The sequence below is a fragment of the Oreochromis niloticus genome, linkage group LG19 (assembly GCF_001858045.2).
Source record: "Oreochromis niloticus isolate F11D_XX linkage group LG19, O_niloticus_UMD_NMBU, whole genome shotgun sequence".
Taxonomy (NCBI): domain Eukaryota; kingdom Metazoa; phylum Chordata; class Actinopteri; order Cichliformes; family Cichlidae; genus Oreochromis; species Oreochromis niloticus.
Window position 1 is genome coordinate 20,204,844 of NC_031983.2, and position 26,741 is coordinate 20,231,584.

General features: G+C 42.4%; 2 protein-coding genes across 3 annotated transcripts; one reads left to right on the forward strand and one right to left on the reverse strand.

Moving 5' to 3' along the window:
- The first annotated feature begins 1,147 nt into the window (after nucleotides 1-1,147).
- LOC100711459 (glycogenin-1) lies at nucleotides 1,148-11,061 on the forward strand. Its single transcript, XM_003443006.5, has 7 exons — nucleotides 1,148-1,304; nucleotides 4,067-4,202; nucleotides 4,286-4,460; nucleotides 4,617-4,779; nucleotides 6,040-6,166; nucleotides 7,794-8,028; nucleotides 9,321-11,061. Exons 1-7 carry the CDS (start codon nucleotides 1,163-1,165, stop codon nucleotides 9,489-9,491), a joined length of 1,149 nt encoding a protein of 382 aa, XP_003443054.2. The 5' UTR covers nucleotides 1,148-1,162; the 3' UTR covers nucleotides 9,492-11,061.
- An 873-nt stretch (nucleotides 11,062-11,934) lies between these two features.
- Nucleotides 11,935-26,652, reverse strand: hltf (helicase-like transcription factor). 2 transcript variants are annotated; one of them, XM_005477322.3, is made up of 25 exons: nucleotides 26,507-26,652; nucleotides 26,003-26,205; nucleotides 25,725-25,891; nucleotides 25,196-25,338; nucleotides 25,004-25,089; nucleotides 24,723-24,794; nucleotides 24,317-24,508; nucleotides 24,140-24,214; nucleotides 23,986-24,046; nucleotides 23,852-23,906; nucleotides 22,753-22,820; nucleotides 22,600-22,647; nucleotides 22,068-22,178; nucleotides 21,862-21,953; nucleotides 21,604-21,747; nucleotides 21,302-21,434; nucleotides 20,631-20,766; nucleotides 19,805-19,984; nucleotides 19,520-19,635; nucleotides 19,049-19,233; nucleotides 18,810-18,932; nucleotides 14,965-15,077; nucleotides 13,664-13,844; nucleotides 12,686-12,766; nucleotides 11,935-12,503 (listed from the first exon to the last, which is right to left on the reverse strand). In XM_005477322.3, exons 2-25 carry the CDS (start codon nucleotides 26,201-26,203, stop codon nucleotides 12,360-12,362), a joined length of 2,907 nt encoding a protein of 968 aa, XP_005477379.1. In that variant the 5' UTR covers nucleotides 26,204-26,205; nucleotides 26,507-26,652; the 3' UTR covers nucleotides 11,935-12,359. The 2 variants fall into 2 exon arrangements, with proteins under 2 accessions (XP_005477379.1, XP_013125534.1); XM_013270080.3 differs by lacking the exons at nucleotides 11,935-12,503; nucleotides 12,686-12,766; nucleotides 13,664-13,844; nucleotides 14,965-15,077 and adding an exon at nucleotides 15,102-15,540 and having other exon boundaries at nucleotides 18,793-18,932.
- Nucleotides 26,653-26,741: the final 89 nt, after the last annotated feature.

Below are 26,741 nucleotides of genomic sequence, written 5' to 3' on the forward strand. Positions count from 1 at the left end.
TGAGTGTAGTCTTAAGCATGTCATACTCAAGGGTAGAATTCCAGCAAAACATATGTCTGTCTGCATTACTGAAGTGGAGAACATATTTATCTACTTATTTAAAAGCAACAAAAGAAATGTGTAGTGGTATATTTATTGTATATTATAATGCATATATAGGTGAATACTGTTACGACACACAAAATACATAATTTCACACAAAATTTGTAAAATTAATGCATGCTTAAATTCACAGTCATCTAAGTTTTAGGCTGCAGAATAAAATGCCTAAAAGAAACTGTTTCTTCATGATTTCAACAGAAGTTTCGTCTCTGAGAATTTCTGCAGAAATAACTCTGCCCTTCTACAGGCAGACAGAATCTTAATGAGCATGTGCAGAGTGACTCTAGTCACTGTAACTTGTTTCTTTTTTAAGGATTTGCCTGCCGTGCCCACCGACCACAGCCAGTTCCCATTTATAACCTCGGCAGGGAAGTATAATGGTGTCATTATGTCAAAGCGAAAGTGATGCGCTTCGATGGACATCACCCGAATCCGAACATCACCCGAAGGACTGCTGCGACATCGTTTCCATGACAACGGACACTAAATTTTCCTTTAAGATGACGTATGTGAAAGCTTATGATGCGTTGGGCTTACTCTTTTACCTTCGCATATTAATGTCAGACGGTAAACTTTATATAGTTTGCCCAATTTAATTGGATTTTTTTTAATTAATTGTCAAATTTCAGGGATTTTTATTTTAAACATATATAAAATATATATAGAAACATATATATATACATATATATAAAATATAGCTCAACATCGGGAAAAATCAGCGTGTTGTATTCGCACTTTAGCTAATAAAGCATTACCGTTTAATTATTATTATATTAATAGTTCATACATTTTATTTTTTACAAAAAATAAATAAAACATGACCCTTATAATGACCTAAACAACAGAATACCGTTAAGTACACAGTAATCCAGTCTTTATTCATCTGTTAATCTCTAATCTATTATTATACTAATGGCGCTGTGCTTTTACCCAGCCTTAATTACCTAACTGATTAAAAAAAATGTAAAAAGATGGCTTTTGTCTGTGATGAAGACCATCACAAATAAAGTTTTATAGAAAGAGATAAACGTAGGGGGGCGTGTCACCTGTCAGTGGTCACATGACCCGGAAAATGTGGGGCTTAATTCCTGTGTTGGACTGCTCCCAGCTGCTGCGCTTCTGCCCTTCGCAGTGCAAGCCCTTCGTCTTCCCCATCACGACCCCCGACCCTTGGGTGGACCCTCCTAAGCGCACCATGTCGGGTAAGAGACCGGCCGACTCTCTCAGACGTCACACTGACATCGGAACCCGGTCGCACCGGACCGGACCGGAGTTGAGCTGCGCGAACTGCATGCATCCTCCGAAATACCAACGCGTAGTTGTCAAACTCTGGAGCTTTAGAGCGGCTGCAGCACCCGCTCCCACGCTCATGTGGTGCACAGAAGTTGCGATTTAGTGGTTTAAATGGTTGTGTAGCCATAGAGTTAATTTGATGAGTTTCTGCAGAGGTTTGGACCAAAGTAAAGCTGGCGATGGTGAAAAGCAGCACATCCGGTCACAAGCTTCAAAATCGGAGTAGTTTTAAGCGATTAAAAAGGTACAAAGGTACAAACAACTACGGATCTAACAAATCCGTAGTTTTTTAAAATTTCACCTTTATGTCAGACAACATTAGTCCACATAAAAAAACAAACTTAAAGCAGACGAAACTATCACAAAATATGCAGACACTTGTTACAATGTTTAGAAAAGCTGGAGGTATACCTTGTGTCTTATAACAGTCAAATCTCTTACTGTTGAATTTATTGACTCATTCAAACGGCACATAAATTTGTACATATGCCTCAGAAAGGCATGAAAAAGATTCTAAAAAAAATTCTAAATGCATCATGAAAAGACACCTGCAGTTTTTTCATTATGGCCTTACTGTAATTGTACAGTAATTTTAAAATAATCGGTCTTCAAACTTATGCCACTTTATATACACAAGAACAGCAGCAATAAGGATATTGAATACTCAGATGTGACGTGCTTAGACCAAAATATAGCCTAAAATGACAGTTACTACTGTAGTTGCTCCCTATCAGCTAACATTTTTAGTCTTACATGATTGTTTAACTCGAATCAGTATGCCCATAGCTGATAAGCACATCTGGATTTCACGGGGTGGGCATGTGGGAATTCCCTGTGTTACCTCACCCACAATCATGATTGCATCATACAAACTGTAGTGAGTTGGATGAGCCTAGGACCAAGACTGAAAGCCAGCTGGTGGCATATTTACAGTACACAAATGTGAGTGGTTTTGGTATTTTATTTTTCACCAAAAGTTTGTACAACTACTTGTAGAGAAGCATGAGGCTGTATCCATGCACTGATCAAGCGTCTGTAGCCAGAAAACTTAACAAGTTTTGATCTGCAAATCTGCTTTTTGCATTTTTAGATATATTTTTTTCTTTTTCAGTGAAAATCAGTGTACACACCACCACTTGCAAAATGTAATACCTGTTTTGAAGCCGTGCAAACCTTTTCAGTCTGCTTTTGATTGTTTTTATGGCTCGCCCTCCCCTCTACTCAAACAGGTAACAATTGTCTCTAGACTTTATCCGTCAGCGTGTTACGCAGGCTTTTATTTTCTTAGAAATACATTGTTAACTTCCTGTTTTTGTTCAATTAACTTCACTTCGTTTCTCAATGTGGACGTGCGCTGCTGTATGTAGGCTTGAAGTTGTCTCCTCCCCCTTCCTCTCAGTACACTAAAACGTCTTTAGTGTCTCTCTGTGTGTTACTATGAAAGTCTTAATGTGGCTAACGATTGAATATGGAAAACATAGTTATATAATTACTATTATAGTGTGTGCACAACACTGTAACACTAATAGTTAAATATGTAAGCAATTGTCTGCTTCCAGTACAGGTTACTCATGAAATAAGCAACTGCAACTCAAAGGTTCGGGATCACGTGTTCTTTAAAAGAAAGGCATACTTGTTTTCATCTAATATAATCATTGCACATTGTTTGCAACATTTTTGATTAGTTTATATCATATAAAGACAAATGTGATTTTCGTGAACAAAGCAGGCTTTTGAGCAGACTTCACATTTTGAACTGGGTAATCATCATTCTTCACATCATACCTAGAGGTCATGAGGCTTCATGTAGCCACGTTTAACCCTGTGAGAATGCAACACATGCTTCCTGTACTGCCCTGTAGGTGAGAGGAGCCTTTCTTGTACACTGAAACAGTCTGCTTAGAATTCTTTGAATAAGATCTTAGCAACTGTACAACACAGCCACGTGGGTCAGGTTTCCCAGAAGCCCCCCGACAGCTCATACGTTCAGCTTGATAAATGCTCTCAGCTGGCTCCAGGCCTGCTTTCACTCGACATTGCTTGCCCCCTGTGGTTGCTAATTTATCCTCTGGGGACTCATCATACGCTGACCTTTGCATAACTGGTTTTAGGATGAATAAAATTCGATAAAATTAATTGTATTGATGCAGGAGATTACCGTAATTGCAGAAGGGGATCATGAGGCTTCAATTGATGTCTGCTTTAGAGGAAAAGTGGAAGCGGGGCCACGGGTTTAGTTGGTTTTACTCAAAATTAGTAATACTGCTTCTATTAGCAGTAATATTTTATATACTTTTATGTAAATGTTGTGGTGAAAAGGGAAGCTTTTTAAGGCCTTCACTAGAAAAGAAAACAGAATCTTAAGAAACTAAAGAAAATAAAGCGAAATGAAATGCAGTCTGCAATGATAATTCACCTCTTACTTAATTTAATACAGAGCTGAATGAAAAGACCTGTGGGACCTGCTGTTGACACCTTTAGGTTTAAAATAAAATTCACTTTTTCCAGTCTTTTTGCAGAAAGATGGTATTTAAGACATTCATATTTAAAGCTGTCAGAATGTATAAAGGATTTTAGCCTGTGACTGAAAGACACAGGAAGTTATGGCAGTAATGTTATGACGTGTTATTCAGCTGGCTCAGTGTCTGAATGTGTGTGTTTCCCCAAACAGACCAAGCTTTTGTGACACTGGCTACAAATGACAGCTATGCAAAGGGAGCGATGGTCCTCGGCCAGTCATTACGAAGCCACAACACAACCAGGAAGCTGGTCGCTTTCGTGGGGCCACATGTTGCAGAACCTTGCAGGTAATGGCATCAGCTGTTTAGCCATTCCCGGAGGATAAGAGGTGACATACGTGCTGATGTAAATCATACCGTCTGCTTTGTAGAGATGTGCTGCGCTCCATTTTTGATGAGGTGCATGTGGTGGACGTGATGGATTCAGGCGATTTGGGTCACCTGGCCTTGATGAAGCGTCCGGACCTGGGGGTGACGTTCACCAAACTGCACTGCTGGACGCTCACGCAGTACAGCAAGTGTGTGTTCATGGACGCTGACACACTGGTGAGAAAGAGATCTGTTAACGGCACAAAAACCACACAGCATTGGCTCTTTTTTGTAGCAATGTAAAGACACAGCAGACATCTAAAATACTTTTCCTTCTCAAACCTTTCCCGTTTTCATAAATTATTCTTAATACATCTATATTTATGCACTCAGGTGCTGTCCAACATAGATGAACTCTTTGAGAGAGAGGAGTTATCTGCAGCTCCAGATCCTGGTTGGCCAGATTGTTTCAACTCTGGGGTATTTGTCTTCAGACCATCCAACGAGACCCACGAGAAGCTCATCACATTCTGTGGTGAAAATGGCAGCTTTGATGGCAAGTGAATCTGTGTAAATACATCCAAACATACTATTGTCTACAGTGAAAAGTAAGGGCCAGCTGTGGTCCTTTTTGTCTTATCATGCTTAAACTATAACAGCTAACCTGCAGATAAAAAGTTTACAATTTCCATTATTTAACCTGCTAATCAGCAAATTATAACAACCGTAAAGGTGATGAGAGCTATTTCCTTATTGCTGTAGTTATTTGCTCATCAAGCAAAAGGATTGGCATCGAATGGCATTCCTAAAGAAAATCATGAATATCTGTATAAATCATTGCTGCAATATATTAAGCAGCTGATAACAACTTATGTGGTTGAGATCACTGTTCCTGGCACCATGATAGGAAAAAAAATATTTATATTTTTTAAGTAAAAGTGGTTTCCAAATATCTCCTTAGTGGCCTCTAGGCAGCCTTTTGTGGGAATGGCTGGTGGTGTTCAGTGTGAACACTAAACACTCTCATCTCTTGAAAGGTATAGGAACTCGGACTTATCTGTCCACAGAATGACTCGTTGCAGAGGGTTTCTTTGAATAAACAAGTTTGAGTATCTGAATAAACTGTGCTTTCTTTTAAAAGCCCTGGTTATATTTGGACAGTGTACGCATGAACGTGATGGAAAATGGCACCAGAATAAGTGTTTTCAGCATAGTTTAACTTTGAAGAAAGTTTTGTTACTTTTATTTTACCATGTCGTATCAGGAAGTCCCGTATCAAAATCAATGATTTAGCAACCAAAGCAGTTCCCAAATCAATAAAAAACAAAAACAAATCAAGTGGACGAAAGATCAAAGCTATGATCAGAATTGATTCTGTGACTCAGTAAGTAGCTAAATCATAGAAATCTAAAAAAGTTTTTGCCATATGTTGTTATTCATTGCATCTTCGCACAGCGTTGTCAGCACACCCTTTCAGCTTCTATTTTTACATGTCAGATAGGACACAGCCTGTGGGAATGTACAGAATGCAATGGTGGTGGTGGGTATTCTTGTATCTACTATAGTGTGTGTGTGGATTACAGCGGTGAGAGAAGAGCAGTCAGATGAGGTGAAAATGCCAGAAACTGAAGAACATCTTTATCCTTTATTAGAAAGACACTAAATTAAAAACATCAAATGCTCTTTTCAAGTCATTTTTCTGCTATCACTAATATAAAGACTATTGTGTATTTTTGATCACTGTCTATCTCTCATTGTGCTCCGTTATATCGTGAAGTGTATTTGATAATGTTTGTCTGCTTGTCTTTGTCTTCAGGTGGGGATCAGGGAGTTCTCAACAGTTACTTTAACACCTGGGCGACAGCAGATATTTCCAAACACCTTCCCTTTATCTACAACCTCAGCAGCATTGCCATCTATTCCTACCTACCAGCTTTCAAACAGTTAGTATGCAAGCACATGCACACAGTTTCTCTTTGGAGACTACAGAAATTAGTAGATGTGAACATGTGAGGAAATACCAAATGCACTCATTATGTGGTTGAGGTGACATAAAACTTCCTCAAGGTCAGTTCAAAGGCCTTGTGTTTGTTTGTGTGTCAGTGGGTGGGTGTTAAATTACAAGAAGCCACTGAAACAGATCGCTAGGTTTACCAAAACCTGGCTCGAATAAGAGGAACTAGAGGAGCTGTATATGCTGTTTCATTTAAATCGAAACCGTATGTCTCCTTTTGGAGGAGATTGGTGGATGTAGTGTGTCGTCATGATTCATATCTTTGGATTTACAAATGTAATTGCTGTTTAGTAGAGTTTTATAGGAATGTGGCAAGAAACTGTAGCAGGATGTGTGTCATGCAGCTTTTAAATACACACTTTAGAATCCATTGGTCATTCTTCGATCAGCAGTCACATTATCAATAAACCTCTAGTTCTATTAGCGGCCATAGATGTCCTAACACGACATAACTCCATCATGCTGGTTTGAATCTTGGGGTAAACCCTCTCATTGCTTGATATTTCTCCTGTTCTCATCCAAGTCAATTTTTTTCTCCTCTTCTAGAGGTTCCACTATCAATAGGTCTGATTACAATAATGTTTTTTCACTTTTTAGGTCCCTGTTGAGAGTTTACATGAACAGCTAACTGTCAGTCTGTTGCTTAATGACTTTTAAACCTGTGAAAATAATTAGGGACTTTTTTCTCTTGAATTTAAGAATAGTGACTTAAGAGTACCCTTAAGTCACTTCTTCATTGCTTAATTTCAAAACCACTGTTGAAGCAATACACAGAAGCAAAGCTGTGTTCATGTCCAAATAGTTAGAAAGTAAGAAAGAGAAAGAAATGGAGTTTGAGTCAAACTGGTTTGCAGTATGACTAAACTGGATCATTCCCACTTTTAAAAAATCCTACTGGAGTTCACAAATGCTCTGGACAAAAGTACAGTGATAATTTTAATTCAGCCCCTCAAAATAAACGTCTTCTTCTTGTCCTCCTTCTTTGTCAGCAAAGCCACAGTTTCGATGTTCACCACATCTTATCCCTAGCATCCTCTTCTCCCACACCAATTCTCTGCATGTTCTCCTTCACTATATCCATTAACCCCTTTTGAGATTTTCCTCTTTACCTCCTGCATTGCAGCTCCATATCCATCATCCTTTGTCCAGTATAGCCACTATCCCTCGTCTGCACATGCCTCTCTAACTTTGAGCTGTTCCTCTGATGTAATCATCTGTAATCTTTTGCATTCTGGTCATTTCCATAATTGACAGGAAATAATCTCATGCTGTAAACTGTAGTTTGTGTGTTGCAAATTTGGTGCAACATTCTAATTTGGACATAGGTGTGAATGTGAGTGTCAACGGTTGTCTGTCTCTCTGTGCTAGACTACTGATCTCTCACAACCCTCCATCCCAACTGGGATAGTCTCCAGCATCCCCATGACTCTGATAAGAATAAGTGGAAGAGAATGGATGGATGGATGCATGGATGGATGAAGTGTTTAGAGCCCTCTTGCTGCATGTTTCTCTCGCTCTCCTTTCCCCCTCTCACAGTCTTCTGTTTGTTTGCACAGGTACGGCCAAGGCGCGAAGGTGGTGCACTTCCTGGGCAAAGTGAAACCGTGGAACTACTCCTACGATGCTCAGAGCGGCGAGGTCAAAGGTCAGTCCTCACCTGACCCCTGCGTGCTGCACCCTGACTATCTCCTGATGTGGTGGCAGGTGTACACCAAATCTGTGCTGCCTTTACTGCAGAAGGCCTACGGAGACACTCCCTTCCTCAGCGGCTTTATAGAGCAGAGCGATGAGGTATGTTAACGGTTTGTGTGTCTTGGGTGTGGCTGGTGGGAATGTGATGAAACACTAATGACTATGAATGTATGTGATTTTAGGTGTTGTAGCATGTTGCATAATCAGCATTTCCTGACTGTTTCGAAACTTCTAATTGCATAGCAACTCTTCTTTATATTGCACATATCTTTTAAGTGTGAAATTCCGTCATGTTGAGCAATTACCAAATCTTTCAATTTCTTGTAAAACTGCATTTAAAATGCTAGGTTTAGTCATAATAGTGATAGTAAATAAAAGCTGATTGGCTCCACATTCCTCAGCACCAGACGATGTCTGTCACTGCTGACTTTGTCATTCCTCTCAGCAGTGCCACAACTGCATGAATAGCTTACTGTCATCAGTGAGCCGTGCTGGGACCTTCAGCAACTGTTTAACACAGAATAGCAGGAAGTTGCCGTGCAGTCTGTAAGTCACAGCACTGTAGTGAAATAGCTCTGTCACAAAGGAAGGCTGCCAAAAGCCTGTGGCTTTGCCCAACACCCTGAAGCTGTGCCATATTGTGTCACACTTACATGTTTATACAGACAAGCAGGAGGAGAAAGGGAATTTTCCATTTGCTATGACTAACTTTTTAAGACTATAGTGGTGTAGTTCTTTAGATCTGGACTCGGATCTGTTTTATTTGACATTTTTATAGAAGACTTTAAATGATGAGTAGAAATTCGACGCAATTTTTGATCCAGCTGCATTAATGACAGTATCAAGAAATCTCACTAAAAAGTGATTAGAATGCATGTTTACAGTTTGATATTTGAAGATTTTTCTCTTCATACTCATAATTGTATATCTATGAGTATTGTATTTTGAAAGGATTATGATTTGTAAAAAAAAACAACAAAAAAAACAAAACTAAATTAAGGGGAATAAACTGATTGGAGACTGTTGTGAATCAGGAAACAACTTCTGGTATTAAAATATTTGTTTAAGTTATAAATTCTACCTGATTCTTCCGCCTGATACAGTTTATTGATTGCGCATCCAGCATCTAGAGCTGTTTATTTTTATAGTGTTATGATAAATTATCTCGGAAAATAGTACTACTCTTATCTTCTGCAAAATGTCTCGTTTATATTTTTACTGTCCTTAAGAAATGCCTGCACGTACCGAACGCGTCTCAAGGCCAGAAAAGAGCAAATTCCTCTGTGAGGTAATTCCAGCGGAGCATGGCCGGGCTTGAGGAAAGCAGTCCTTATAAAGTATTGCTCTAGTTTCACTTAGTGATTCATTCATTCTCTCTCCATGTCATGCAGGGTAAGCTTCACGAGGATGTAAGAGAGGAGTCGGTGTCCCCTCCTCCTTCTGTGCCTCAGAAAATTTCATCAGAGGAGCGGAAGCAGCGCTGGGAAGCGGGCCAGATCGACTACATGGGTGACGACTCGTTTGCCAACATCGAGGAAAAACTTAACTCTTTCCTAAAGTAGTGGGCGACCGAGGGAGCGTGATGGACACCGGTTGAAGCTTTGTGAGGTTGGGTGGGGGTGGAAGGTGGGAGTGTAAACCACCACTCAGTGAATCACAGGGGCTTGATTGGCAGGTGACTGGATGAATGCTTCTGAGCAAATTTCGGTCTCCACCTCTGCATCCTGTTAGTGTGTAGAGAGTTAAGTGTGACAAAAACAAAATTCCCATGCACTCCACCTTCCACTTTTTTTTCCTCTTAAAGGAAAAATTGGACATTTTAGGATAAATTACTTTCTTGCTGAGAGTTAGGGGAGAAGATTCACGTAAAGTGTGAAGTTATAGCAGCAGCTGACCAACTAACTCCCTTAGCACAGAGACTGCAAATAGTCGTTATTATCCCTCACCTAAGTGCTGTGTATATTCTGAGATGTAATTTAGTTGCATAGCTAACAGTACAAAATATATATAGAGAGAAATATTTTAAAGAATCCTAGAGATGTGTATTGTGTATCTGGAGTATTACAGTATAGTAGTATAATGGAGTATTTGTTATGTTGAAAAAAACAAAGCTTAAGCCAGTATTTTCACTGATCCCTTACATTAGCAATGGAAGACAGAGGTTGTGGACCTCAGCTTCACCCCATGCAAACATTTTAAAAGTCTGGGTAGAGACTGAACATGTATTAGTTTGTATAAACTGTCTTTGGACATGCTTTTTACAACTGAAATTAAAAATTTTAATTTTTTTTCCCTCCTATTCACCTGCGCAAGGTTATGTGACCCAATTGCCAAGCGATGTATCGAGTTCTGAGGTCACAAATATTGAGTGGAAGCTGCTAGTCTGTGTCCAAAGTTAACAAAGACTAGCGATCGATTAGAAACTCTCTACAAAAGTGTAAAAAAACAACAGTTCTGTTTTATAACCTGTAACGTATCAAACTATTTTCCTGGCCAAGCACCTTGAGCCACATAAATACATAAATGCTGATTTTTATTTTTTAGTGTTCACAGATGAATTTTATGATGAATAAATGAGCTGCAATCGATGAACCTCCAGGTGCTGGTTGGTCAGTTGTGCTTTTGCTGTTTCTCCAGCTCGAGTCTTCATGCTAAGCGAGGTTATCCAGCTGTGTGGAGCAAATCCTCTCACCAAACTCTTGACAAGAAAGAAAAAACCTGTAGCTACTTCCTAAAAATGTCTGTTCCTTTTAAGTGCACCTGTTGAAAACGGGACTCACAGTTCCGAGTCTTCCTGATCTTTGGAAAATCTGAGCAGCTCAGCAGAAATGCAGTCGCTTCAGGATTTTTCCGTCTATCCTACCTGCAATAAACCTCTCTGTCTAAACCACTTTAAAGCAGATATGCAGACAGCTGTTACAATCCCGCTTTACATGACAGTTCACCTCACTGGAGTGCACAGATGAGCGTTCCTGTCTGTGCCTCTGAGACTCACCAGCTCCCTGTGACTTCAGCTTTGTGTTGTCTGGTATCGTATTAGGGCTAGGTGTGTTGTGTTGTATTTGCATGGCACAGAGTTAAAACATGGATCAGTAATGAGGTGCTTCCACCCGCATCTTCTGTTAACAGTCAGGTTTGTCTTGTGTTTTCGTGGGATTGAACTGTAGCGCACTCCTCAGACATCTGTTACCGTCCATCCGTCTCCTGCATGTATGTTCCTGTCAAACTTGCATCAGTGCGTCTGTGCCATTAACTGGGTTTAATTTCTTTACTTCCTTTCTGTAGTGTAACCAGCTGCCTTATTGCTGTTCACTGTTTACAAAACCTCACTTACTGTAACTGCTGCTAGTGGCACAACGGATTGAACGTTGACTCCGTCCCTTGCTGTTGCCAATACCCTCTTTGCTTCAATCCTGCCGAGTGCCCCTCAAAACTGTTACCCACAGCTGTTAAGTAAAACACTCCTAAAACAAGCTGGCAAGGTTGAGGGAGAAGTCCATATGTAGCTTTTTGGGTTTCAATTGTAGTGACGTGAGTTAGTGCACATCTGTCCTGTTTCCCAGCTGTTAGCTGTACATCCCTCTGAAAGCTCAAATAAAAAAAAAACAAAACAAAAAAAAACACCTTTAATCCACCTCTTGTGTTTATTAATTTTTACTGTACTTGTGGTTGGATGTAGTGCTGCAACTGTGCTATTTGATTTCTGTCAAACGTCAAGGCTGTGGAGAATCAAGTGTAAACAGCCCAAAATTTCTGGTTTTATATTGACTAAGAGATTTGGAAACTGTATTTAAAGCTACAATATTATTTTGGAAACTGATCCATTTTAGAGGTTGGTTAGATGGTTGAGACGTTTACTGAACATGCTGCCATAATTTGTTCTACTTTTCCTTTACGTGGTGTGACAACAGATGTGTCACAGATTCTTTTTTCTTCATTTAAGTTTTCATTTAACATCTGGAAGCTGTTGTATTTACAGTTATATATACAGATGTACTACATCAGTCATGTGCATTTCTTTAATTTTAGAGCCATAAAAAAAACTCAAACATTCTCACAACTGTTCAGTTTTGCATGAGGAAAACTGAAAAGTGAAAACTGTTACAAGGTAGTTAGGTTTGTCCAACCTTCACCTCATTTAATTATTAACCTTAATCTCTTTATCAGCCGCTTCCAGTAATCAGCACAGTATTGGCTTGTTAAAACATGTAAATCAAGAGTAGCAGTTGCTAAACATCACAGCTGAATAATATGAATGCTTGCCAAGTGGGACATCCTGCAACTTTGTATCAAAATGGCAACTTAAAAACCGTTGAGCACATTTATCATCAACAGAAACTGTGCCTGACAGAATAACTGATGGTTACGGTTCAAATGCAAATCATTTGTAACTCGTGTTAACGCTTCAGTTCAAGTCCAGTACCAGACGTCTACAGCTCCATCAGAGCTACGATGTCATCGATGCGAGATGTCTTCCTGTCAGTGTTTGTGGATCCGAATGCCTTCTCCATCAGGTCCTGTTTCTTCCTCTGGATCTTCACCATATTCTCCTCCACTGAATCCTTCACAATGAACTGCAGCAAAAAACACAAACATAATCACATGATTAGTTCTCTAGTAATCTAACCTTTTTTTTTAATGTTAAAAAAATCACTAATCAGCTAGAATCTAAACAGGAAACTCCTGTACCCTCCCTGTTGTATGCAAAATATGATTTCTTTCCAATACTATAGATAGTGAGAGCCAAATTACTGACCTTAGTGACTACAACTTTCCTCTTCTGGCCCAAACGGTGGCAGCGGTCAATGCACTGCTCTTCAGTAGCTGGGTTCCATGCCTAAGATACAAACACAGAGAGAGTTCACTGTAACTGAAAATATGCAATATTTATTCCTGAAAACCTTCTATGATAAGATAGATTTAGAGCTTTCATTCTTAGGGATCGTCTTTGTCATCCTTGTGCACAAACATCTAACGGGATGTAGTGAATGCTGAGTAGTGGTGCACTCTGGTGCCATTTTGACTTGTCATGCAACCCCCATGACATTGCTAGCTACATCAGTGCAACGAATGCAGCTTCCTGGGCTAGACTGGAGGCACAAATGTGCAAGTAGGTCAGTCTATGGAACATCAATGCAGCCACAGGGATTCCCCGATGCAACAGCTGAAAAAGATCAGATGTTCTGCAGAAAATCTACCATCACTTTGTTTCAGTTAACTAATGATTTTTTTAAGCAACAGCACTGATCATTAATAAACTGCAGTGAGTCAAGCATCCATCCGGTGTGAATATAGATGACTGTGGCAAAGTGTTGACATGTGCACAAGCAATGACCAGTGAGCATTACCTCAACATTATCCTTAGGTGGTAAAGCAAACCAGATCCTGATGCATACCAGTTCTATCAGTTTAGTTATGAGATAAGAGCCCAAGTCCTGAGCTAGTCACACAGCCATGTATGGCATTTGTGTTGTTTTCTTTTGTCCTTTCTATTTTTTTAATAATTAAAAAAAGATTAACAATCTTTAATTAATGTTCAGAGAGCTGTTCCTCGCCTATTCCAGTCAGTCTACCTCCACCTACATACACCAAAGAAAATCTCAATCTTTGATAACATGATTCTTAGATGTTGTCAATTTGTTACACAACTTAGTCTTTGGCCACCAACCCGTCTAATGCATTTACCCATCTATCATGTGGTTGAATGTCTGCTTCCACCAGGCTTTGTACTTACGGGGTCCATGAGAAAAACGTGAGAGGCAGCAGTCAAGTTAAGCCCCACTCCTCCGGCTTTGAGTGACAGGAGCATGATGGTAGGGCTGTCGGCCGCTGAGCTCTGAAACTCCTGGATGACTTGAGTCCTTTTCTTCTGGGTCATGGTGCCGTCCAAACGCACAAAACTGAAGCCATGCTCTCTGGTGAGGAGGAAACACTTCCATGATAAGCAATCAAATAAAATATTTAATACAATCAATTACATTTACACCACAGTCTGTATGTTTTCAGTGTTCGTTTCTGTCTTGTAGCAGATAAATCAATAGGCTTTAAAGCAATCATTAATAATAGTAAAAGTAAATAAAAATGATGACTGAAATGATTAGCTGAATTTTACTGAAATAAAAGTCACATTTAGAGCTTCCTTCATAAATTTTGTTTATTGCACTGTATTTTTTCCCTGGTCCTCAAAGCCACAGCTGCTGCTGCTTCTTTTTGTTTTGGCTGCTTCCTTTAGGGGTCGCCACAGCAGATCATCTGCCTCATTTTCATCCTACCCCAGCATCCTCTTCTGTCGCACCAACTCTGCATGTCCTCTGCAGGTCTTCCTTTTTTCTTCCTGCTTCCATATCCATCATCCTTTGTTTAATGTATCCACTAACCCTCCACTAACCTACACGTCCAAAGTCTCTGAACTCTAACTTCTCTAACTTTGCTCTCATATAATCATTTCTTGTCCATTATGGTCACTGCCAATGAAAATCTTGGCACTCTTAGCTCAGCTTACTGCTTTTTGTTAGTACCAATGTCTCCAAACCATACATTATAGCATGTCTCACTACTGTTTTCACTGTTACACTCTCTTATGTGCAGTCCGTTGATGTGGAGGGTTGATCCCAGGTATTTAAACTCATCCGTCTTTACTACCTCTGCTTCTTGCATCTTCACCATTCCTCCTGCCTCCCTCTCATACAAGAATACGAACATGTATTCTTTCTTGCTTCCGCTGACTTTCAATCCTCTTCTACTCAGAGCATACCTCCGCCTCTCTAGGCTCTTTTCCACCTGCTACCTGCTCTCACTAAAGATCACAATGTGCAAACATCATAGTCCACGGAGACTCCTGCCTGATCTCATCTGTCAACCTGTTCATCACCAAACAAACAAGATGGGGCTCAGAGCTGATCCCTGATGTAATCCCCTCTCCAACTTAATCCCATCTTTCACTCATACTGCATACGTCACCACTGTCTTGCCGTCCTCCATCAAAGCCACAGCAATCACTGCAAATCCTGAATCTATGATCTTAGTGTGTATTACCTGAGTGGAGTCTCCAGGATGGTGAGGAAGCGTGTAAACTGAGAGACGACCAAACACTTTATGCTGCTGTCTTTAGATCGCAACCTGAGCAGGTTTCCCATGAGTGCTTGGACCTGCAAAGACACAGATTTTCACACGGCACAGTACAAACCCATTTTCCACCCCTGCCAAATCAAAACCGTGGAGCTACCTGCTTGCTTTATTGTGGGACGGTATCTGTTTTTAAGTTTTTGGTAACACCTCAGCTGAAGTTGCGAAAGAGAACTAATCTACTCTATTATATACAAAATATCAGACCACTGATTGCTTAGAGATTAGTAGTCACTTGAGTCTCCATGTGTGCACCATGGGCTTAATGACACAAGGTGTTATGAACAGCCACATGCTGAGAATCAGAAAAACCTTAATTTTGATATATTCCAGTGTTTGTGTTCATGTTGTGCATGATATAAAAGTACCCAGTACCAAAAGCAAGCATGACTAGCTGAAGCTTTACCATGTTTTGAAAATTAAGTTTAAGGGATGGCTCCTGTTTTAGGGTCTACTGAGTGCGTTTGTCATTTTCTCCTACTTAATTTGGGTGAGGGACCAGACAAAGAGCGATTCAGAAGACCCGTATGAAAAGAACATCGAGGGAACAGTTTACCCTGCCCGGGATAGGGTTACCGGGGCCCCGCCCTGGAGCCAGGCCCGGGGAGGGTGCCCGAGGGCGAGCGTCTGGTGGCCGGGCCTTAGTCCATGGGGCCTGGCCGGGCACAGCCCGAAGAGGAGACATGGGCCCATCCTCCCGCAGGCCCACCACCCGCAGGAGGCGCCATAGGGGTCGGGTGCATTGTGTGTCGGGTGGCGGCCAGGAGCGGAGGCCCTGGCGGACTGATCCCCGGCTGCCAAGACTGGCAATAGGGACATGGAATGTCACCTCTCTGGTGGGGAAGGAGCCTGAGTTAGTGCGTGAGGTTGAGAAGTACCGGCTCGATATAGTCGGGCTCACCTCTACGCATGGCTTGGGCTCTGGAACTAGTTTCCTGGAGAGGGGCTGGACTCTGTCTCAGTCTGGAGTTGCCCCTGGTGAGAGGCGGCGGGCTGGGGTGGGTATTCTAATATCCCCTCGGCTTGCTGCCGGTACGTTGGGGTTTTTCCCGGTGGATGAGAGGGTTTGTTCCCTGCGCCTCAGGGTCGGGGAATGGGTCCTGACGGTCATCTGCGCTTATGCGCCGAGTGGCAGTTCAGAGTACCCAGCCTTCTTAGAGTCCCTGGGGGGGGTGCTGGAAGGTGCCCCACCTGGAGACTCTGTTGTCCTGCTGGGAGACTTCAATGCTCACGTGGGTAACGACAGCGAGACCTGGAGGGGCGTGATTGGGAGGAACGGCCTCCCTGATCTGAACCCGAGTGGTGTTTTGTTATTGGACTTCTGTGCAAATCACAGTTTGGCCATAACGAACACCTTGTTCGAACATAAGAGTGTCCATAAGTGCACGTGGCACCAGGATGCTTTAGGCCGCAGGTCGATGATCGATTTTGTAATCGTATCACCAGACCTGCGACCATATGTTCTGGACACTCGGGTAAAGAGAGGGGCTGAGCTGTCAACTGATCACCACCTGGTGGTGAGTTGGATCAGGTGGCGGGGGAGGACGCTGGACAGACCCGGTGCACCTAAACGCGTAGTGAGGGTGTGCTGGGAACGTCTAGCAGAGGCCCCAGTCCGCGAGATCTTCAACGCACACCTCCGGCAGAGCTTCAACAACATTCCGAGGGAGACTGGGGACATTGAGTCCGAATGGACCATGTTCAGCGTCTCCATTGCCGAAGCTGCTGCATTGAGCTGCGGCCGCAAGGTGGTTGGTGCCTGCCGTGGTGGTAATCCCCGAACCAAATGGTGGACACCAGAGGTGAAGAGAGCCACCAGGCTGAAGAAGGAGTCCTATCGGGCTTGGTTAGCCTGTGGGACTCCAGAGGCAGCTGACAGGTATCGACAGGCCAAGCGGAATGCGGCTCGGGCAGTGGCTGAAGCAAAAACTCGGGTGTGGGAGGAGTTCGGAGAGGCCATGGAAAAAGACTTTCGGACTGCCTCGAAGAGATTCTGGCAAACCGTCAGGCGTCTCAGGAGGGGAAAGCGGTGCTCTACCTGCACTGTGTATAGTGCTGGCGGTGCGCTGCTGACGTCGACTGAGAAAATTGTCAGACGGTGGAAGGAATACTTCGAGGACCTCCTTAATCCCACTGACACGTCTTCCGAGGAGGAAGCAGAGTCTGGGGATGAGGGGAATGACCCGCCAATTTCTGGGGTCGAGGTCACTGAGGCAGTTAAACAACTCCTCGGTGGCAGAGCCCCTGGTGTTGATGAGGTCCGCCCCGAGTTCCTGAAGGCTCTGGACGTTGTAGGGCTGTCCTGGTTGACACGCCTCTACAATGTTGCGTGGAGATCAGGGGCAGTACCCCTGGACTGGCAGACCGGGGTGGTGGTCCCCATCTTTAAGAAGGGAGACCGGAGGGTGTGTTCCAACTACAGGGGGATCACACTCCTCAGCCTCCCTGGGAAAGTCTATGCCAGGGTGCTGGAAAGGAGAGTTCGTCCGTTAGTCGAACCTCGGATACAGGAGGAACAATGCGGTTTTCGTCCTGGTCGCGGAACACTGGACCAGCTCTTTATCCTCTCAAGGATACTTGAGGGTGCATGGGAGTTTGCCCAACCAGTCTACATGTGTTTTGTGGACTTGGAGAAGGCATTCGACCGTGTCCCTCGGGGTGTCCTGTGGGAGGTGTTGCGGGAGTATGGGGTGTCTGGCCCATTGCTACGGGCCATTCGATCCCTATACAACCGTTGTAAGAGTTTGGTTCGCATTGCCGGCAATAAGTCGGACTCGTTTCCGGTGGGTGATGGGCTCCGCCAGGGCTGCCCTTTATCACCGATTCTGTTCATAATTTTTATGGACAGGATTTCTAGGCGCAGCCAAGTGGCGGAGGGCTTTCACTTCGGTGGCCTCAGAATCTCATCTCTGCTTTTTGCGGATGATGTGGTTCTGTTGGCTTCATCGGGTGAAGGCCCACCTCGCACTGGAACGGTTCGCAGCCGAGTGTGAAGCAGCGGGAATGAGGATCAGCACCTCCAAATCTGAGGCCATGGTTCTCAGCCGGAAAAGGGTGGAGTGCCCACTCCGGGTCGGGGATGAGTTCCTGCCCCAAGTGGAGGAGTTTAAGTATCTCGGGGTCTTGTTCGCAAGTGATGGGAGAAGGGAGCTGGAGATCGACAGACGGATTGGTGCTGCGGCTGCAGTGATGCGGACGCTGCACCGGTCCGTCGTGGTGAAGAGGGAGCTGAGTGTAAAAGCGAAGCTCTCAATTTACCGGTCGATCTACGTCCCGACCCTCACCTATGGCCACGAGCTGTGGGTAGTGACCGATAGAACGAGATCGCGGATACAAGCGGCAGAAATGAGCTTCCTCCGAAGGGTGGCTGGCCTCTCCCTTAGAGATAGGGTGAGAAGTTCGGCCATCCGGGAGGGGCTCAGAGTAGAGCCGCTGCTCCTCCACATCGAAAGGAGCCAGTTGAGGTGGTTCGGGCATCTGACAAGGATGCCCCCTGGGCGCCTCCTGGGTGAGGTGTTCCGGGCATGTCCCACCGGGAGGAGGCCCCGGGGCAGACCCAGGACGCGCTGGAGAGATTATATCTCTCGGCTGGCCTGGGAACGCCTTGGTGTTCCCCCGGATGAGCTGGAGGAGGTGGCTGGGGAGAGGGAGGTCTGGGCTTCTCTGCTTAGGCTGCTGCCCCCGTGACCCGACCTCGGATAAAGCGGATGAGGATGGATGGATGGATGGATGGATAATTTGAGTGAAGTGAGTACCTTTGAGCTTGTCCTCCACCTCTCAGACTTTGTACTATTCTCTTCTTCCATTTCTTCTTGTGGAAACTCCACCAGTTCACTGGTCTTGATTTCACTTCGACACAGAGGACAGCGTGCCACCTCCTGTGCCAACATATGGAGCATCAGCAAAGGGAGAAATATAAATTTAAATTAAACTGAATATGTATTTGTTTTATGTAGAATGACAGCTAATTTACAAATGCCTGATGCACATATACCTGTCCTGAAGTGCTGATGACCTGTGCGATGCATGGCCGGCAGTATACGTGGGCACAGTGTGTAATGACGGGCAGACGGACCGAGTCCAGACACACGGAGCACTCCTCATCAGAGCCGCTGGCCAGCACCAACCGCAGCTTTTCTATGAGACGCTCCCGCAGCTCTGCCGGTGTTGCTGCAGCACCTTAAGCCAGAAAGTGATGAGTAGGGAAAGAAATAATCAAACGGAGTAATTGGAAAAAGGAGAAACATTTCTAATGTTTGTATTAATACAAGTATTTGTTTGATTGATTATCTCAGAACAGGGAGTGTTAAGAAAAAGGTTTTACCAGCAAAGTTAACTGTTTGCCTAAAGTGTCTTTGTATTTTAACTCAACACGTTAGAGCTCAAGATAGCAGCAGAGCAAAGTAAAAATATCCTAATTATCAAGCAAAAAACAACAAAGTAATCCACAAATCTCAGGTTTTACCTAAATCTGAGGAAATCTTTGCCAGCAGGTCAGGGTGGCAGCAGTGCTGTCGGAGCCTCATGAGAATGGCAAGCACATCAGCATAATTCCTCAAGACTGTCCCTTCAGCTACATATCTGCAAAAATGCACGTAAAATTGTATTTTATTATGACATTTGACATGAATGGATGAATCAACAGTCACATGTCCCGTCAAATAATCTCACACAGGTACTTTCTGTCTTAGCAAAAACACTCGTCACTCAAGCATGTTTGCGCAAGTACACTGACACGCTCCGCACGTACCTGCCAATGGTGTTTTTTCCTTCAGTGCGTGCCAGCTCGTACTCCTCCCTCTCTGGTTGGCTGAGCTCTACCTGCTCCACGTAGACTTTCTTCTCAGGCAGTGACACCAGAGGCCGCCCGTTCACCTCACTGTTCTTGGTCCGTCTCAGGGTGATGTACTTCACTAGTGTCTGAAGGTGTCTGCACACAGTAGCGAATATCACAGACTAATACTGTAAGGTGTCTGATTATTTATAGTACTTTATAACAAATTCTTAAAAAAAAAATATCACAAACCTTTATCATACCCTTACACAAAATGCTAATATAACTGTGGCAGGGCGTGATCTGCGGTGCCACTGCAGGGGAGGCAGACGCACCTGCATGGCAGCCGCAATCACACCTATCCGGCTTAAAGTCTGTGCTTACTGACTGCTGTGGCTGTTTTTGGTATATGTCCATCAGTGAGCTGCAGAGCTATAGTAAAAGTATGCTGAAAGGCATGAACGAGTGGTCGGGTCTGTCGTGGATCTTTCACAATAACGTGAAAGTGATTCTGGCAAAGTGATTCTGACTAAAAACTTGGATATGAGGCTCTCTGTACAAGAGATTAGACCCTGGAGCTTTAAGCTTTTCTTTTGGACAAAGAAAAACTTTAAAAGTCAAGAAATGCAACAATGAGCAAGGAGTAGGGAGCACAAACAATATTAAAATTAAAGTAAGGAGACACAAGCAAAGCAAATAGGCTTTAAACAGAAAGATTACTGCTACTCTTAAGTGAATGGCACCCTCTGGAGGATCGCTGCGGTGCTGCAGTCTAGAAGTTAAAGGATCTCTGAGCACTCACTGCAGGCCGGCCCTGTCTCCTTGCGTAACGGGTCTCTGGATCACTCTGTTCCACCACTCTCTTGTATCAAAGGGCTTCAGACCCAGGAAGGCCACCAGCATCCACAGATCCCTCACACTGTTCTGGATGGGAGTACCTGAAGAGAAGGAGGAAGAGGAATGAGTGTGCCTGTTTACTACATATTAAACAAACATAATAGCGTACCGTGTGGTCATCGAGAATTTGTTTATTTAGGTATTTACAGTTGTGGTATTAAGATCGATCAAACCAATATCATGCTGTGATGTAACCGAAACTGTCGAAATTTCTGTTATTTTCATTCCGTAGATGAAGACGCTAATGAAACAGCACAGGATGGTCACAATTATGGTATTAGTTTAGAGCTGTCTACTGTGCCAGTCTACATAAATACACATTAAAATAAATGCATTGCAAATAAATGCAAGAAGGCACTTTAAAAACTGGTTTAACACAATGTATATTTTTTATGAGTCTGAAACAGTTCATCTTCAAATGTTATACCTATAACAAATTTACTGAAAATATTAAATATTTTAAAACTTGTATCTCCTTGAGTTTCATTTCAGACTTTTAAATGACCAGTAGAAACCCTGCCATACCATCACTGTCATCTATTATAATCTGTGTGTGTGTATGTAGACATGGGATACCTGAAAGAATCCAGCGTCTCTGAGCTTTCAAGTCAAGTACAGCTTTACTCATTTGTGCATTTGGGTTTCTTATGATGTGTCCCTCGTCTAGCACAACCCTCAGCCAGCTGATCCCATGGAGGGGACTCTTATTCTGAAAGGAAATCATTATAGTACATTAGGGATCTCCTAAGAGAAACGTCCAGTCCAGTTACTTATGAATTTTTTTTTTTTTAAATTGACCAATAGCTGAATTATCTTCAGTTTTAATTTGTGTGAATATTTCAGTCCACGCTGCAAGACATTTGTGTATATACACTCACCCCAAAATCAGAAGAGAGGACATTGTACGTGGTGATCACCACATCCTGAGAGGACAGAAACTTTTTACTCCTGTTCCTCTCTGGACCGTAATACAAATACACATTCAGCTTCACATTAGGGTCCACATGCTGCTCAAACTGGTCCTGCATGCAAGAAGAGAGGAAAATGATGAAAAAAACTATACATTGCTTAACTTTAATTGTAGCCAATTGTTATAGCATGCAAAAATACAGTTCTTTCAAAGTGTGCCTTCTTACCAGCCAGTTACTGAGCACAGAGAGGGGGCAGATGATCAGAGTTGTTCTTGCTTTTAAGTCATCTGTGCTTTCAGCGATGGAGGATTCAGCACCTGCACATGTAAGAAAAAACCCGAATCAAATGTTAAATGACTGTCCAAGTTCTCTTTCTTTAAACAGAAATATAAACATAAAACACTCAATAAAAATGCACTGTTGGAACTCACTCTGAGTGAGACTGGACTTCTTGTCTGTTTTCTTCTTCTTTGAGCCTGTGTCAGATGTTGAGCCACTCAGAGCTGCAGCAAAGTCCAGATCCTCGAACAACACCGATCCCTCTGCACCGAGAGCACACAAGTCAATAATTTTACTCACAGGAAATGATTATTAAGAGTATTTAGAAGCAAAACAAGAAATCAGTTAAGTGCAATCATGCATTTACTTTCTCATCAGTAAATGGACTGGTTCTCATAAAGCATTTTTCTACTCTATCTGAGCACTCACAGTTATACAACATGCCTCATTCACCCATTCATTCTACGCAAGTTCTTTCTATCGTACATTCACACTCATTGCACACATTCACATACACTGTCTGTGAATCTGTGCATCTTAGAGTTCAGTATCTACCCCAAGGATACTTTGGCATGCAGACTGGAGCAGCCATGGATCGAACCACCAACTTTCCAATTAGCAGATGACCTTCTACACCTCCTGAGCCACATCACAAGTACACAGTTCTACAGGTTACAGTTATACCTTTGCTTGGTTTTCTCTTGGTTGCTTTCATCTTCTCTTTGCTCTTACCTGTTAAGTGGTCAGGTTAAGGGTAAGTCAGGTTAAAAATGCCAGTAAGTCACAAATGAACAAACAAAAATTTAAAAATAAACATGTGGAGATGACGATTCTTACTTTTCTCTGGCTTATCTGCTGCCTTCACTGCATCCGGTTCATCAACACAGATCACCTCCTCCTGGGTACTGATTCACACAGGAACATATCAGTTTATATCAGAAACATAAATAATCTGCCCATTGGAATTGGGTCATGAACTAACACAGAATCTAATAGTGCAGAAATTCCAAAAAGGTTGTGACACTGTGTAAAATGTATATAAAAACAGAATGCAATGACTTGCAAATCTCCGGCAAAGCAAGTTGTACTAAAAAGAAAGCTGGGGGAATATTTAGCGACTAATTATGTTAAATGGCAAAACATCAGTACATCAGTAGCATGACTGGGCATAAAAAGAGCATCTTATGGAGGCAGAAGGTCAGCAATATGCAAAAACTGTCTATAAATTGTGGAACAACTTCAAAATAGTGTTCCTCAATGCAAAACTGTGAAGACTTTAAATACCTCATTGTATGCAGTACATAATATCATCAAAAAATTCAGAGTACAGCTAAAAATCGTTATTGAAGTCTGTGATCTTTGGGTCCTCAGCTGGCACTGCATTTAAACAGACATTATTTTGCCCCTAAAATCACTGCATGGACTTGGGAACAATTTCAGAAATCACTGTGAACACAATTCTCTGTCATCAACATTTTCCATCCACAAAAGCTCTGTCACGCTAAATATGAACACGATCTGGAAACACTGCAGTCGTCTCTGGGTCAAAGCTCATTAAACTGGACTGAGGGTCAGACAAATTTGAATTTCAAATTCTTTTTGGAAAATTTGGTAGATGCATTCTCAAGACTAAAGAGGAAAGGGACCATCTGGCTTGTTATCAACATTCAGCTCAAAATCCTGCATTTGCTGGTTTAGGTAAGATTTAGTGCCTGTGGAATTGGAAGCGTGCACATTGGGAAAGGCATCATTAATGCTGAAAGGTGTATGGATGTTTACAGTTTTGCTAAAAGAAGGTTGGATGCTACACAATGGTAAACATGGCTCTGTCCCACTGTCCCAGTTTATTTTTGAGACGTATTTTACGCCGAGTCCAAACTTTTTTGGAATTGAAGTTGTATAATTTGAGTGAAATGTACATCAATAATGCACTCACAGGTTAGAACCACTTGATGTGCCACTCACTCCAGCTCCACCTGAACTGCTGCTTCCTGAAGCAAACAAACCACATCTTTTATTTAATTTGCATGTTTCGACAAAATCATAAAATGTGTTAAAAGTTTTCAGTACCTTCCAGTGTCAGGGCCATTTGTGATGTCATTTTAGCTTTAATGGGTGAAACCTTCTCAACCTGCACACATGTAAACACACATTTTGTAATCAGTGAACACAAGTTACTCATGAAGCATATTGCCTGAAAAGACTGCAACACACTCCTACTCACACATTTCTCCACAGGGAGCGGCTTTCCTTTGTGAAAGTTGGTGAGAATCAGTGCAATTACAGTCAGAGTTTTACCCTAAAAGAAAGGAAACAGTGCAATTTACGCTGACTGTGGACGCTGTTAGAATATGATCACGTGACGTGTGCACTTAAATATGTGTATCTGTGTGTCACCTACCAGCCCCATGTCATCTGCCAGTATGCCTCCACGAACCCTCTCTGGTAGCTCTTTGGCAGAGAAACACGTGAGGGTGTTGTAGTAGAGCTCGCCTCTCTTCTCCCAGAACGGCGGCAGGGCAGCTTTGTTTTCGCGAGCGCACATCCAGGACAGCGCCTGCTTCTGATGGAGCAGGAGGGGAGTAGCCACAGACTGGAAAAAGAGACGGTTGTATGTTAAACACTAAAGCTGTAATCCGATATAACGAAAAGCAAAAGGGTGTGACAGCTTGGAGAGAAATACGAAACTCTTTCCTTAACTCCAGTATAAAAAAATAAAATGATCTCAATCAATGCATTTAACTATTGTTATTAAAGTAAAAAAAAAAAAAAACATATTGCAGACAAAAGCAGGTAATAATACCTACCACAGCAGCTTCTTTCTCTCCATCCTTACTCTCCATCAACCCTTCGAAAAGGTTATCAAATGCATTTTTTAGCTGAAAGGAAAAAAATATAAGTAAAAAAACACTGTTTTCAACACAGATACATGTTGGTCCATCCCATGAGTTTGTTATTTATTTGCTTGTAAGGTGTCCTTGTGTTTTCGGACCTATAAATAAAATGTATAATCATTATTATTATTATTTTATTATAAACTATAAAGCCTTACAGAGTACTACTAAAACATTTAATGTAATTTATTTACCTCATCAGCAGTTAGTGCAGTGGTCACACCTTTTTTTGATGAATATGCGCGAGCATCTTGTCTACTATACCATTGTTGATTGTCGCCTGAAATCCAACGCATGCAGGTAAATGAAGGACCACGAGCATTTACACACACACAGACACACATTAAAATTGAGTTAATTAAGTCCAGCAATTGTGCAGGGCGTACCTTTCAGTTTGCCTCCCTCGGTGTTCAGCTTATATCCTCGGCGTGACATATGTTCCAGTACAGAATTTTTACTCTCTTCTTTTCCCCAGAAGGACAGCATCACCGGCATGGTGTAGGTGTTTTTCGTCCCCGAGTATACCACCCTGAAAAAGTAATGAGAAGTGTATTAGTACACAAAGGAAATTACAGTTTGCCAACATTAATCCTCTAATAATGAACATGCGCCTCAGCTCAATGTCACTATGACAATGTCACATGTTTGGTTTTGCAGATTTTTGCAGGAAGATTCCCTTACTGCACAACCCCAAAGGGATTTGTCTCTTCTCTTGGAAGCAAACCAGGGATCCTACATTTGTTATCCAAAACAGTACACTATAAGGAATATATGTACAAAAAAAGGAGTAAATAGTTTGATTAAATAATGTGATTTTAGTGGTCAGCAACACCTGAGTGCTTTTGTTTAGGGGTTCAAGTAGTGATAGTCCTATTTTCTGAAAGGGACAATAGTTTCGGGCACATAGCAGCTCACCCTTCTACTTTAGCTAAGTTGTTGTCCATGATGTAAGCCATTGCTGCTGCCAGCTCCTTCTTGATGTGTCCGACTTGATTTCCATAAATGTTGGCAACCATCACTGCGTTGCGGTCATATGGATTCTGAGGCTGCCGCACTAAACCGACCATCTCCCCTTGGTTCACCTGTCCAGAGATAAAAACACCTTTTGCTTTTCAGGTTTCTCCACATGTTTCTGACCTGTGTTGTCTCCTCTGTCCACTAGAGGAATAAAAGAGACCCTGACTGATCCTCACCACCCCTGAGTAATATCTGAGGCCGACCACGGTTCCCTTGAGCTGGCCAAACAACACGCTGCCGTCTGCATCGGGCTCCTCAGACGCTGCAGCTCTGATGGCCTGTGAGAGAGTCTCTGCATTGGATTCATGGCGATCTGTGAAGAGGTCCACCTCACTGAACCTGCCCCAACCAAACTTCCACCTGCGGTTGAACTGCATGACTGCAGCAGAGATAAAAGAACATGAGTTTAGATAACAGAGTACTCTGAAATGATGTGATAAGATAGGCTGCAGACGGTAACGACAGAAAATACGCATTCTAACTTCGAAGACACGCAGATGCAGAAATAGCACTTAAACAGTGGAATTAAACTATAATATAAATAACAATATATAATAAAGTTAGCTTGTCAACCTATACCTACATACAGACTTATAAGCTATTAAGAGTTAGCATGTGTAGTGTGTCCATACAAATAAAAGACTGTTACAGAGTGTCGACATGAAACAAATCGTTCGTACTGTTTAACTTCCTCTCGGTGAAGACTGTAGTTTGTTGTTTTTGACGTATTTTGTTGACGTTTGAGCTACTTTCATCTGCTGCTTATTCAAAAAGTAAAATCGGCTTTAGTTGCTCTATAACTTCCGGTAGTACTTTTCAAAATAAATTATTATCGTCGTTTAAAAAGATCGCCCAGTAAATAGACATTTTTATATGAGAGCTTTCACGTTTAGTCATCAAATGAGTTGTAAAATA

Excerpts from the sequence above, each read along its gene's own strand:
- hltf (XM_005477322.3), bottom strand. The coding sequence starts at position 26,203 with ATGCAGTTCAACCGCAGGTGGAAGTTTGGTTGGGGCAGGTTCAGTGAG. Across the intron at positions 22,648-22,752 it reads AGCAGATAAGCCAGAGAAAA|GTAAGAGCAAAGAGAAGATG; the intron begins GTAAGAATCGTC and ends ACCACTTAACAG. Across the intron at positions 15,078-18,809 it reads GGTGGAGGACAAGCTCAAAG|GTCCAAGCACTCATGGGAAA; the intron begins GTACTCACTTCA and ends GTGTCTTTGCAG.
- LOC100711459 (XM_003443006.5), top strand. The coding sequence starts at position 1,163 with ATGACCCGGAAAATGTGGGGCTTAATTCCTGTGTTGGACTGCTCCCAG. Across the intron at positions 4,780-6,039 it reads TGAAAATGGCAGCTTTGATG|GTGGGGATCAGGGAGTTCTC; the intron begins GCAAGTGAATCT and ends CTTTGTCTTCAG. Across the intron at positions 8,029-9,320 it reads TTATAGAGCAGAGCGATGAG|GGTAAGCTTCACGAGGATGT; the intron begins GTATGTTAACGG and ends CATGTCATGCAG.